The sequence below is a fragment of the Amborella trichopoda genome, chromosome 12 (assembly GCF_054954075.1).
Source record: "Amborella trichopoda isolate Santa Cruz 75 chromosome 12, AtrichopodaSantaCruz75HAP2 v2.0, whole genome shotgun sequence".
In the NCBI taxonomy this organism is placed as follows: Eukaryota; Viridiplantae; Streptophyta; class Magnoliopsida; order Amborellales; family Amborellaceae; genus Amborella; species Amborella trichopoda.
Window position 1 is genome coordinate 21396988 of NC_142347.1, and position 13884 is coordinate 21410871.

A 13884-nucleotide genomic window follows, 5' to 3' on the forward strand; every position below is an offset into this window, starting at 1 on the left:
AAATAGTTTATAAAAAAATAGTGTAAAGATGTGACATTATAATTGGGACAATCTTAACCCTCCATTCAGAAGGGACAATTGATTTAAGGAAAGTATATATGCTCTATGTTGTAGGGGAAACATAGAATGCTTGCCCAATACATGATACATAAGATGTCTATGTCCCAAAATATGATTTTGAGAACTTGGATCTATAGATAAATGAAACCTAAAAACAAAAGGTAGTAAAGATATTTTTCATTTTTCCTAAAAATAAAAACTTGCCCTCCCAAACCGAATGTCTAAGACCGAGGAACAGACTTTACTAAACATGCACACAAAACAAAATAAGCGACACGATGTACCTAAGTGTGGGGCGGCTACCACCACGACCCGACCCCTTTTGTCTCTTAAATCAATATTGTTAATTACAAAAATGGCTAATGCCATTCAACCCTAATCAAAGAAAACAGAAACCTTGTAATCACACTAATAGCTGCTGCAACAACAACCATAGACTAAATATATTCTGAAAAACAAGTAAAACAACAAAAAATTGAGAAAGGGAGGAGGGATTAAATCCCTTTGTTTTTCAATTAATTAATTAATGTGAATGAGCAACAACCCCTTGGTTTCCAGCCAGCATCAAATACTTATCTCTTCTCGTAAACATGGTGCATTCAAAGTCCAGGGCGTTGGCCAACAGGGCCTGCACCCTGTTAGCAACATGCACCCCATTCCCGGCCTGGGCCCTAACCCTTTCCAACACCTCCACATCGTAACAGGGGAAAGGATTCATGAGAAAGAAGAAGGAATCCAAAGACTTGAGCCCACCGGCGGTGGTTCCATAAAAGAACCCAACCCTCACATCCAAGGCCACGGGAACCATGTCATGCTCAAGCTCGGCAAAGAGCGGACTGAACCTGAGCAAGTAGGGCTCGCGGCAGGTGGTGCCCTCCGGGCACACCACAAGGTCCCCCTGCCGCAGAAGGGCCTGCATGGTGGCGCTGTCCCGGGACCTGTCGCGGGTCAGTCGCACGGTGTGCAGGGGAGCGAGCAGCTCGGACATGCGGCTCAGGCTGTATGTGACAGATGTCAAAGGGCGGCCGAGGACAGTGCTGAGGAAGACGGGATCGAGGAGGGTGCGATGCGTGCACACATAGACTAAAGAAGATGACGATGAGGAGGAGGGTTGTTTGTCGTTTGACCGGAACCTGATGCGGATTCCGGTGAGGGCTCCGAGGGGACGTGCGAGGGTATAGGGGAGTGATATGCCGATGAGGATGCGCAGGATGGAGAGGGCCAGTGCCAGTGGGAGGTAAAGGAACATTGCGAGGGAGGCGAGCGGGGTGGGGGTGAAGGCTAGGCGTCCGTCGTGGAACACCAGGGGCTTCGGGTACTTGGAGCGAGGGGTCTTCGACTCTCTGTTTCCCACCACAATGTATGATTCCTGAAAATAGGTTAAGAGTGAGGAATGGGTGTGAAATAACAGATAGAGATGAATGATGATGAGGATGAGGATGGATCCATGGGGGAAGAAGATGCATACATACCTTGCAGAGAGACATGAAGAGGTGGTCATGGAGGTTAGAGCTTCCAAGACCAATATCGGGCTTGCACTCCTCAAAAATCTCCTTCAATGCCTTGTGTTTCTTCAAAAACCCATTTCTGGCCACCAAACCAGTGAAGAACCCACCAAGTACCTGTAACTCAGTCCCCATAACCCTATCAACCCCCAAATAATCCACAAGGAAGTGCTCCACCATAACCCTTGGAACACTGGTGACAACAACCCTCTTCCCACAAGACTGCAACAAGTCCAAGGCCTGCAAATGCAAATTCTCCAGGAAAAACTTGGGCAAAACAGCCCTCCCAGCAATCGATACATCTTCAGGCCTAAGCCCACAGAAAGATATAAACACCATCACTCTCAATGCTAGCTCATGGGTCATAAACCAGAGGGAAGGATAGGCTATGAGCAAGAGGAAGGCCCTTAGAATGCTCCCAGCCTCAAATGCAACAAGCATGAAGTAAGGGAAGAAAGATGGGGTTCTCAGAAGGCCTCCATTAATGTCGCAGACCAAAGTTTGAGAGGGCCTCTGCTCAAGAGGAGGGCACTTGGAGAGTGGGGGGTGCTGAAAGTTCGAGTGAGCACGAGGAAAGGCGCGGAACGCGGGGAATCCGATCTTTGTAGCGACTCTGTAACAAGAAATGGCGAGAAGTTGGTGCAGGACCCAATATGCCACCCTCAAGAACACCATGGGGAGCACCATTGCTACCAGAAAACAGTAGGGGAGGTGGTGTAGATACTTACATCCATGATGCTGCTATGTCTATATATTACACAGAGAGCTATATAAATACCACGCTTGCCTACAGATTTACCTCTGTTTCTTCGAGAACTCGCTGAAATATACCCCTTCCCCGCCGCACACTCCGTTCGGTTTTTTAAGAGAATTTATTATTATTGGATAAATAAGATGAAAAGAAATCATTGTCCTTGAAGGTCACAATTACTTACAAGTTACAACCATTTTATATAGATATAATATAATTATTTTACTTTTAATACAAGAAAATCAAAATTACTGTAGGATATTGATTGTGAAATCAAGTACCGGTTGTCTCATTCCCTAAACACAAAGTCTAAAGTGATTTACGTACACTACCTTACTAATGGAAAAATTAAAATGATTTACGTACACTACCTTATTAATGGAAAAATTAAAAAAACATTTAAAAAATAATCAAAATTTGAGTTGACCGAGGTGTGATTTTGAAATATTAAAAAAAAATAGGTCAACCGACTTTCTTTGTAATTCCACCAATAAATGGAGTATTTCATATTTTACCTAAAATTTTAAAACCGGTACATAAATCACTCAAACAATAATTCTCGACCTATTTGTTACCTAAAATTTAAAATTGGTACATAAATCACTCAAACAAAAATTCTGACCTATGAAACACACTTTAAATTGTGGCAATTCGCATCCAATAGCTAAGGATAAGTATGTTCTCCTTATTCCAAATTTTAATCACTTTAAATTGTGGCCATTCGCATCCGATAGCTAAGGATAAGTATGATCTCCTTATTCCAAATTTTAAATTATGTTATAGCACACCATTGCATAAGACAAAAAAGGCAAATTAGCATTTTGGGGACATATTTAACGTATTCATACTGAGCCCACCGACTGTAGTCGTTGAGCCTCTTAGTTCAAATCCATCTACCAACCTACCCATCATGCCCCTCAAAACAAATAAAAAAGAAAAAACTGGTTGTGCTGCACTCGAAATCATCTAAAAATTTATGGTGGAGAAGAACATATGTAGAGACTAGTAAGATGCAACTGTTATCTGCATAATATGATATTGATATAAATATTAAGTAATACATGAATGAGAAAATATGAATGTCTTTTTATTTATGCTATAAAATTGAATATTAGAAATTTATCTAATAACATTTGAGTAAATTACTAGTCAAATTCGATATATAAATATCAAAATTATATACAAATTTGTAGAAAAGAAATATTTAATTCAAATTTTAAAATTACTACAAAAGAAAGAATAAATCAGATTTTTATAAAGTATGAACTATATTTATTTTAACTATAATAAAATTACAAAAATATATTTATTTTAACATAATTTATATTATTCCTAAGTATCATAATTGTAGCCTGGCATGAATTATATACGATCACCATAAATTCCTCAAAAAATAATTGCGAGAATAACTTACACTATAATTATTAATATAAGGAAGGAAAACTCTTTTAAAATGCCCATGGGTGAAAGTGCACAGTGATTTCGCCCTGTTGCGGTTTTGCATGAAAAAGCGCAATGACTCTCGTAAAGCTGTTGTTATTTAGCGTGAAAAAGCACAACTCTTGTAAAGCCGTTGCGATTTCGAATGAAAAATCGACCGTAACGGACCTACTGTGTATGTGGCGGTTGATTTTTCCTTGCAGTCCAAAAAAAAAATCAGATGACGGCGAGCCTAGAGGTGAAAACATTGTTCATTTTCTGTAGTGTTATCCTATAAGTAATATTAGAAATATTATCTTGTCACTATTGATTATAAATTATAATTCCAAAAATTATTAATTAAAATTTATTGGTAAATATATTAACTAAAACTTACTGACTAAAACTATAATTATTAATTGAAAATTATTGACTAAAGTTATTGATTAAAATTCTAATTGAATTATAATTTTAAACGAAAATTTACTGTACACAATATCATAAAATTGACAGTCGGAGTAGAAAGAGAGAGAGATTGAGTGTATATAGGACACAATAAAGGATCATGTCTAAGGTAGAGGGAAAACCAAGAGTCACTTATGAGGGAGAGAGGGAGGAGTTTGAAGTAGGAGACAATAATAAAGTAGGAGTTACATGGATATGCTTTATTTAGCCTAACATTAATTAGGTTAAGGATCCATACATTCTCGAGTTTAAAACATATGGATTAATAAGAGAGGGAGTCATCTTAAAATAGAAAACTTATCATAATAATGAGGAAATAGAATCATTAAAGGAAATAATCAAGGGTGTGGTTTGCATAAGGTTGCAAACTTAAACAAGCCAAGGCCCCGTCTATATTTTATCATAAATGTAATTTTGATATAAAAAATATTTATAATGGCTTGAGAATCTATTTTTATCCTTAATTATAAAATATAAACTCTAAAAATAGTTCAAATCAAGTAATTTATAAACACATGAAGATCTTGAAAATAGACCGTCCATATAATGTGTTGCAAGATACACTATTTCGCAGACTCATAATCTTTTTTATTATTATTATTTCAAAAGATTTAGTGCGAGGATCTTTCCTTTGGAATAAGGCCACGAATTACCCACAAAGTCAAAATGTATATAGGTTACCCACCATCCCAATAGCAAAAGAGAAAGGAGGTAGGCCTCTATCAAAATCCCAAGTGTAGTTGGGATTTTGGGGGGTTGGCTTGGTGACCGCCTTGAGGCGACGACTTTCAGTTGCAGTTTTTTCAAATTTCAAACCTCGCACCAAGTTGGATGAGCTATGGACGGTGGTCATATCACATGTAACCTACAACTTTTTTTTAGAAATCATGTAACCTGCATTTTACATGCGCAGGATCTCCGGCACATGCATTCAAGATAAGGGAAATTTATCGTCTGTAACGGTTTTTTAAACCATTATAACAAAAACGCCCAAAAATATACCGTTATTATTTAGAAGGATGGCCTTTGACATTTTTTATTTTTATGGAATTTGTCCCCAGTCCAGATTTTAAATCATCGGATATATTGGTAACATCGATTGCCCATTTAGACCTCATTGTTTGAAGGTCATTGTTTGAAGGTGTAAAGCGGTCCGATGTTTCTAATGTCGAACTGCAGTTAAACTTCATTTTCTAAAAAACTTTAAGGAAACATCAGACCGCATTTAGACCTCAATTTTTGAACATTTAATGCATCCACAAAATCAAAAAATAAATTTAATATGCGGTCCCAGCCCTTTTGGTTGGCACTCACAAAGTACTTCAGATACTCCTCCAGTAAGGCATTTGCCCTCTCAATCTGGCCATCCAGGGATGAAGGGTTGTCGAGAAGTTTAGTTGGGATGCCAACAATCTAAAAACCTTCGCCCAGAACTTCTTTGTAAAAGGATCCCTATAGCTTATTATGCTGCAAACTCAGAAAAAAAATAATTAAAATTGGGGGGATTTTCAAATTTAATTCTTCCCATCTTTTTCATTCTCGAGTACAAAGAAATCAACCTAAGTTGGGTCAGACTGGAAGGGTTATGGGGCTGATTCTCATGCTGGCTAGGCCCAATTTTTTGTGGAAGAATAATTGATCTTCTGCTAATTGAACCATAATTTGGATCGATTATGTAGTAATCGGTCTTCTTCTTTAGCCCCACTTAAGGTCCAAAAAGAAGTTTATAGCTTTTCGCCTAGGGGAGATTTTCTCTCCAAAATCTTTTCAAATTTTGAACTTAAAACCCTAATCCACCATCTTGTGTTTCTCTCTCTTGATTTTTAATAAAATAATTTGAAGTTTGCTTCAAATAGATCATATTCGAGCCCTCAAACCAACCCTAAACACTTTATTGGATCAAAAAGCAAAATATAAGAAATCGAGAGTTCAAGAGTTCTTTTTCAATTTTTTTGAAATTTGTCCCAAAATTTTTCTGCCCATTTATCGACGAAATCCATAACAAATGTTTTTGAAACAAAACCAAAAATCTCCAAAATGGATTTCTTTTCCTCTATTTTACCACCATTTTTTTTCTTAAAAGTGTTTTTCCATTAATTTATTTTTTATTTTGATTTTGATTTATGCCTCCTGTTACCTGGAATCAATCATTTGATTTTAAAAATGATAAAAAGCTTCTCTACTTTTGTTTTTTTTTCTCTATTTATATTTTTCTTTTCAAAAATGTTTGGCCATATTAAGGATAAGCCGACTCGCCGTCGACCGGTTCAGCTCAAGCTCGGTAGGTAAACCGGTTCAGACTGCTTGTCCCACATTTTAAAATACTACTGCCCCCTGGCCCCGACCAAAAATTACCATTAGTCCTTAGAAGGGTTTGTCTTACCGCACAACTCTCTCTCTGATCAATTCTATCTCGCACCAAAATCAATTTATTTTTTCAAATGGCTTGAATTGGAGGTGTATAAAGTAGTCAAATCAAAATCCCTACCGTGATTGAATTCACGATAAAAATCTGACGGACATCAAAATTAGTGATTTTAGTTCTCAAAGTCAATATCTGAAATACAACATAAATGCGTCGTTTGGATTCTACAGTATCTAAAATCATGTTTTGCAAATTCAGGGTATTTGCACAAAAGCATGTTTGGTGACTTTTTGGATCCATAATCATGTTTTCTGTAAACAAAAGCAAGAAAGAGGGCCGAAACATGGGTGCACAAAGTAAAAAAAAGTTAGCTTATCCAAAACCATAGTTACCAAAATCTCCTCATTGGGCCTCACGACTCCAGTTCTAAAAGCTGTTTCCTCATTTCTGTTAAGGAAACTGGATGGAAACCATTTTTTGAAATCAATGAATCTTGATTTCTTAATTCAGAATCTGGATTCCATACAGACGTGGAATCCTTTTTTTACAAACAAGGAAACTTGATTCCCTAATTTCAGAATCTCAATTCCTCACATATGTGAAAACTTTTTTTCAGAACCAAGGAAACTTCGACTCCCTAATTTCGAAATCTCGATTCAACACTTCTTTAGGAAATAGTTTTTGAAACCAAAAAAACTCATTACTTTAATTTCGGAATATCGATCCAACATATCTAGAAAATCTTGAACCCACTACTTGTGGGTAAACGCTCCCAAATAGATCGAATATGGATTCCCGCAAAACTTAAACTTTGATTCCCATGTCAATTGATGCACGATTCTACATGTAATGAATCTCGTTTCATTAGGGCTTTGAATCAAGATTTCACACCGTATAGAACTTCGGTTCGTAGGAGATTCAAACAAATCGCTTTTTTGTTTTTTCCTTGAGCTTGTGTAATTTTAGTCTATTCTCCTTTAACTACACCTCCCACAAGATACTCAAAGGATCATGACCTTTGAGTTATAAATTCAAAGCATACCTATATAATTCAAACAAGACTAAAAAGTTTCCTTTAACTACACCTCCCTCTAACCACGTTAATTCCGTTCTAAATGCTTTTGGCCCTTTAACTACTTCCTCTATATTTAAAAAAATGGGAATATAATATGAAGCTAGCTTAGTCAGAGCATTAACTTTAACTTAAAAAAAAACTATTTCCTATTCTCTTGACATAAAAAATCTATCAATTTTACTCGTAATCAAATTGCCCACGCTATTGTGGGACCAAGTAAACTAAGTTCCATGTAAACTAATAATTTCATGCCTTAAAATGATATAATTAAAAAGCCGCACAGATTGATTCAAAGTTGAATTTGTGGAATTATCATCAGGCCATCTAATCAAATTAAAACCACAAGCACTACACCAAGGCAAGATCAATTCTACAATTACATTCGAAACACTAAGCAAAACCCTTCCTTTAGCTAATTACCACACCCATTTCGTACTATCCACTGGACCTTCAAAAACAAGCACACAAAATCTATAAAGAACTTTACATCCAAACTTTTTAAAACTGAAGCATCCCACACCGTTCAGATACCACCCGAAGATCCTAAAGCATCAACACCAGAAAAACCAACAGTACTCCTCCTCCAACCTTCCCTCACAAACCTAATAGTAGGACTAGGTAACTTTGTTTACTGAAGCAACAAAACATCAGGTTTATGAGTCCTTACCAACAACAGGACTTCACATTTCCTCCTAACATCCCCTAGCCCCCTGACATTCCAGCTAATTATCTTCATAAACGCCGGATGATGATCCATATCCGGTGGGTGGAGGAACCCTGGCAGATATAGAACTATCAGGCTCTTCAGCAAAGGCAACATCCTCCGCATTCACCTCCCTACATAAAATAGCACCAGTGAAGTCTACATTCCTCCTTGCAACTAGTCTGAAGATGATCTAGTGGGTCAAGCCACTTCCTTCCCCATACCTTTACCCTTCAGACTACATGGATCCTTCATAGCCTCACTTACATCCTCAACCTCTGCCACTGATGCATCTAGCAAGCCGCACCCCTCCGCCTTTTCCTTTGCATTCTTGGACGCCTCTTTCTTCCTCTCCTTAATCACCTCATAGACATTTCCAATGGGGATGTCAAGGCCCATCCCCATATATGATCAAACATCCCTTGAATGTCAACTTCCTTATCTTCGATTTCTTTAAAACCATCATGTTCTTGAGGCAAATCATCAACTCGATCTTCCCCCATCACAGCAATTGGTTCAACATTAACAACTTCCTCCTCTAAGGAAGCCTCCACTTCTTTCCCAAAGGAAAGAGTAAAGACTCAGCATCTTGGTTAAGCACCAAAGGCAGCTGCTCTCATTCTTCTCCACCTTCCATAACTACGATAGGCAATCCTTGTTCCTCCGGAGGAACCTCTTTCCCCTTTTCTCTCTACAGCTCCTTACTCTAGTTATCTAAAGCTCTTCGAGAAGCCCTACGGTGTATAGAGAGAGAATTGTCAGAGAAAGATAATATGGATGATAGGGAGAGAAATAGAGAAAGAAGCCTTAGGGTTCTAGCTAGAGATAATATTTTGAGAGAGAGAGAGAGGAGCTTTCCTGATTTTGTTTTAAGGAGATGGGAGAGATGGGAATGAGAGGAGCCAGCGGGTGCATCCTTTGAGAGGTAATGATAAGGAATCACGCTCCAAAGGCAATAATGGGTTTTTGTATCTTTCATTGCAGTAGCCTTGAGAGCTTGGATGTGGGGTTGTAGAGAAAGAGCATGTAGCAATGAGAACCCAATTTAGAGAGAGAAAGAGAGTAGCAGCGAGACCCAAGTTATAGAGAGAGAGATGTTGCATTTACTACTGTAACAGTAAGATGGTAAGAGTAAAGAACAATTCTGTTTAAGGAGGCTGCATGCAAAACCTAGGATCTATTTCAGCCTCACCACATATACTGAGTCGAGAGAGAGTATTTGCATGTTAAGGCTCTAAAGCTTAAATTACATTTCTTTGTGCGTGTGCTTGTGCGTGTTTTATAGCCCTAGTGCAAGGCGCCCTCCTTGCCTTGCAAATCCTGTGTTTTCTATTCTTTTCTTACCTTTCTCTTCTTCTAACTTCTCCTCTCCTCTCTATCTTTTCTTCCTTAACCTCCAAGGAATGTGTGCTTCTCCCTTGTTCCAGGCGATGACATTTGCCGAATCTCCTTCAATAATCCTACCCCCTTCCATGGTAGCAATCAGTTTCAGTCCTTCTAATAGGCCTCGTGTTTCTGCTTCATTTGCTGTTGTGATACTGCAAGGACCCAAATAGGAAAAGATAATGTGGCCCAAATTATTTCTAATGAGTCCACCGAAACCTGCTGCCTCTGGATTGCCAAAGGAACTTCCATCAAAGTTAAGTTTGAAAGAATTCAAAGGTGGTGGTTTCCAGACCGCACTGTTAGCACAGTCACCACTGCCAAATGGTTGCTGATAATTAAACTTTTAGGAGTGAAACCACTATCCTTATGGTAGTTCGTTTCCTTCTCGTAAAGACACATGGCGCACCTATTGGGAATAGGAATCCCTTTCCTTTGGAGCTGGTCTATAGTGAGGGCTCTTTCGAAGCAAGCAATCCAACCAAATGCTTGCACTTTAGGTGGTGCAATAGTGGACCAGACCTTGGAGAGAACAGAGGTTGGATTGAGAGGGAAGGTAGGTGGTTGCTGGAGCCTTTTATAAAAAGAGGCCATCGAGAATGAGCTAGAGGGGGAGGGAGTCAACACCAAGGCGTCCATCCCCGAGAGAGCAAGGAAGGTGGAATGAAGGGACGCCGATAGAGAAATGAATTGCATTGTTTCCTCTTCAGAAAGGGGCGTTTGAAAGAGGGGTTCTAAACCCTGCGATTTCCGGAGATAATCATCTCTTTTGCTATAGTGGAAGATTTGTTAGAGCAATAGAGTAGAGGGAGGGGAAGAGGTCCATTAGAGGGGTGTGGCCTAACCAAAGGTCAGACCAGAAGTGCACTCTAGCTCCATCTCTTGGATGAAGACGGAAAACTGCTTGAATAGGGACAGGGACGCCAAGAAAGACTTCCATGCGCCTGATACCCTGCTCGGAGATCTCCCCTCGAGAAGCCAAAAATCTGTTGGAATTTTATATTTGCTGCGGAGAACCTAAGCCCAAAGTGAGTTGTTCTGAGTGGCCAGTCTCCACCACCATTTCCCTAGCAAAGCTAAGTTGTGTTTCTTTAAAATTTTGATACTGAATCCTCCCTGGTATTTTGGAAGGCAAACCTTGTCCCAGGAAATAAGGTGACATGTTTTTGGCTCAGCTTCTCTTGACCAGAGGAAATTCCTCATCAATTGATCTAGGCAGTTAGCTACTAAGACAAGCATGTGGAATAAGGACATGAGGTAGACGAGAGAGTTAGCCAAAGTTGCTTTGATGAGCGTGGTTCACCTTGCAAAAGACAGATACATGCCTTTTCAGCCTGCCAAATGCCTGACCACTGTCTCTTCTTAGGTTTCCCTCGACCCAAAGGTACACCAATGTACGTAGTGGGAGGTCCTTCACTTTGCAGTCCCAATTGGTTATAAGTGCTCTGGTTTGAAGATTGGAGAGAGCTACCCCAATCATTTTCAATTTTTCTATATTCACTTTGAAACCCATGGCGTACTCAAAGCATTTTAAGAACAACCTCATATTTTCTATTTCCTCTGGTATTGCGTCTAGGAATACTAATGTGTCATCTGCGTATTGCAGGTGGGACACGATTGGGCCATGAGCACAACTATTGAATCTAGAGAGAAGGTCTGCCTGGTACAGGCAGCCAATGGAACGGCTAAACACTTCCGCTAAGATGGCGAATAGGAAGGGGGAGAGGGGGTCTCCTTGGCGAAGGCCCATTGAGGATGGGAAGAAATCCTGCGTGGATCCGTTGATGAGAACAGAGAAGTGTGGGTTGGTATAGCAGCCCCTCATCCACTTCCTGGAGCGAACCCCAAACCCCATTCTAGACATGGTTTCATCTATAATTGACTAGTCAACGTGGTCATAAGCCTTCTCCCAATTTATCTTGAAGATCAGGCCTGGTTTTTTGGTAAGATGTCTAGAGTGCAACCACTCACGTGCCACGAGGGCCCCATACAGACTTTGCCTATCTTTAATGAAAGTGAACTGGGATGGGGAGATGACTAAGGGAAGGACCTATTTCAGTCTGGAAGCCAAAACTTTAGCAAGAATCTTAAAGGATGAATTGACCAAACTGATTGGTCGGAAGTCCTTCAGTTCCTCTACCCCTTCAATCTTTAGGACAAGAGCACTAAAGGTGGCATTGATGGCTTTGTGATGGATTCCGCGGTGAAAAAATTCGTCAAAAACACTTAGGAAGTCTGTCTTGAATGTGTCCCAACAAAGCTTAAATGAGGCAATGGGAAAGCCATTGGGGCCAGGAGCTTTGTCTTTGCCCAGGTCGTTGATTGCCGCCAAGATCTCTGTTTCAGATAATGGGTGTTCCAACCACTGTATCGAAGGGGTAGGAATGGTTTGGAACTGCAGATTGCCCATTCTAGGTCTAGGCACCGAGGGGACCGTGTATAGGTTCTGGAAAAATGCAAGAATGGCAGATTCAATCTCAACTGCTTGGTCCAAGATCCTATTGTCAACCTTAATTGTGGAGATGAAATTGTCTCTTATGTGACATTTAGCAATTATGTGGAAGAATCCCGTATTGTGGTCCCCAGATTTTAACCAACTGACTCTAGACCTTTGGAACCAATACAGCTCTTCCTTTTTTAGGTTGGAGAAATATTCCAACTTGGTTTGAGTTCTAAGGTTGCATTCAGAAGTGGAAAAAGGCCGAGATTCCTTAGTTCGATCTGGTTCTTGTATGGCATTCAACTGGGTGCGCTTGATTTGGGAAAAATTCCCTAGAATGGATCTACTCCAGCTACAGGCTTCAAGGTCAATATGGATAAATCAAAGATGATGGGGGTGGGACTTACAAACGACGAAATCAGGGCACGCATCCCAAATTGGGAATCTAAAGTGAAGGATTTTCCCACCACCTAACTGGGCATACCATTGGGATTGGGAAAGCCTAAAAAAAGACAATGGCCCCAAGTCATAGACTGAGTGGACAGGAGTTTGGCAAGTTGGAAAGGGAGATACCTCTCCCTGGCTGACCGCATTACGCTGGTCAAAGCAACACTGGCTAATGGTCCGGTGTATTTAATATTTATCTTCCACATGCCAGCCTCGGTGGCCAACCGTCTAGACCAGCTTATTAGGAATTTCCTCTTATCTTGACAGGCCGAAAAAACCAGACATCACCTTATCTCTTGGGAAAAAGTCCGACTACACAAATCTCAAGAAGGGCTAGAGATCAGGGATCTAAGAAAACACAACCTGGCTCTACTAGGGAAATGGTGGTGGCGCTTAGCCACCCAGACTAATTCCCTTTGGGCTCAGGTTATTTGCAGTAAATACAGGATCCCGGAACAAACGTGGGTTCCTAAAAGGATTTCCCCGAGTAGGGCCTCAGAAGCATGAATGTCCTTTGCCTCCTCTCTCTCACTGTTCAAACAAACCATTCGATTTCATCTAAGAGAAGGTACAAGAGTGCGCTTTTAGTGTGACCTCTGGATAGGACACACTCCTCTAAGGGACCTCTTCCCATCCCTCTATCATCTTACCTTTAACAAAGACTCTACCATAGCAGAAGAAATGGTCCTGTCAAGGGGCCAAAGAGTCTGGAACCCCTCTTTCAGAAGAAACCTCACTGAAGAGGAAACTAGACACTTCCTCTCACTTTCGGCAGCTTTACACCCCTACTTCCTAGGCCCACTTGGGAGGGACTCTCTAGTCCCTTACTCCATTCGGTACCCTTTCAGTGGCCTCATTCTACAAAAGACTCATTCAACCCCCCACCTTCCCACTTAATCCTATTTTTGTCCTTTCCAAGGTCTGGTCCACCATAACTCCTCCAAAAGTACAGACTTTCAACTGGATTGCCTGTTCTCAACGGCCTCTCATAGTTGACCAGCTTCAAAAGAAAGGGATTCCGATCCCCAACAGATGTGCATTGTGCATGAGTAAGGAGGAATCGAATCCACACATTTTCATTCATTGTAGTCTTGCTTATGACCTGTGGAGCCAAGTATTACAGTTGTTCCGCCTTCAATGGGTCACTCCACCCTTGGTCAAGGCTCTCATCTCATCCTACTTACGCCTGTCATTGGCCGAAGGCTAGTAGCGCATTGTGGAAGGCTGCCATTGCAGCTACCATTTGGATCATTTGGTTAGAAAGGAATGTG

General features: G+C 40.3%; 1 protein-coding gene across 1 annotated transcript; it reads right to left on the bottom strand.

Moving 5' to 3' along the window:
- Window positions 1-341: 341 nt before the first annotated feature.
- LOC18440933 (glycerol-3-phosphate acyltransferase 1) lies at window positions 342-2492 on the bottom strand. The gene is made up of 2 exons (XM_006851062.4): window positions 1533-2492; window positions 342-1429 (listed from the first exon to the last, which is right to left on the bottom strand). The coding sequence occupies exons 1-2, from the start codon at window positions 2250-2252 to the stop codon at window positions 584-586; spliced, it is 1566 nt and encodes a 521-aa protein (XP_006851125.1). The 5' UTR covers window positions 2253-2492; the 3' UTR covers window positions 342-583.
- Window positions 2493-13884: the final 11392 nt, after the last annotated feature.

What these genes read in the sequence shown, in the direction of transcription:
- LOC18440933 (XM_006851062.4), bottom strand. Translation starts at nt 2,252, where the DNA reads ATGGTGCTCCCCATGGTGTTCTTGAGGGTGGCATATTGGGTCCTGCAC. An exon ending in TCTTCATGTCTCTCTGCAAG is followed by an intron (nt 1,430 to 1,532) that starts GTATGTATGCAT and finishes ACCTATTTTCAG; the next exon opens with GAATCATACATTGTGGTGGG.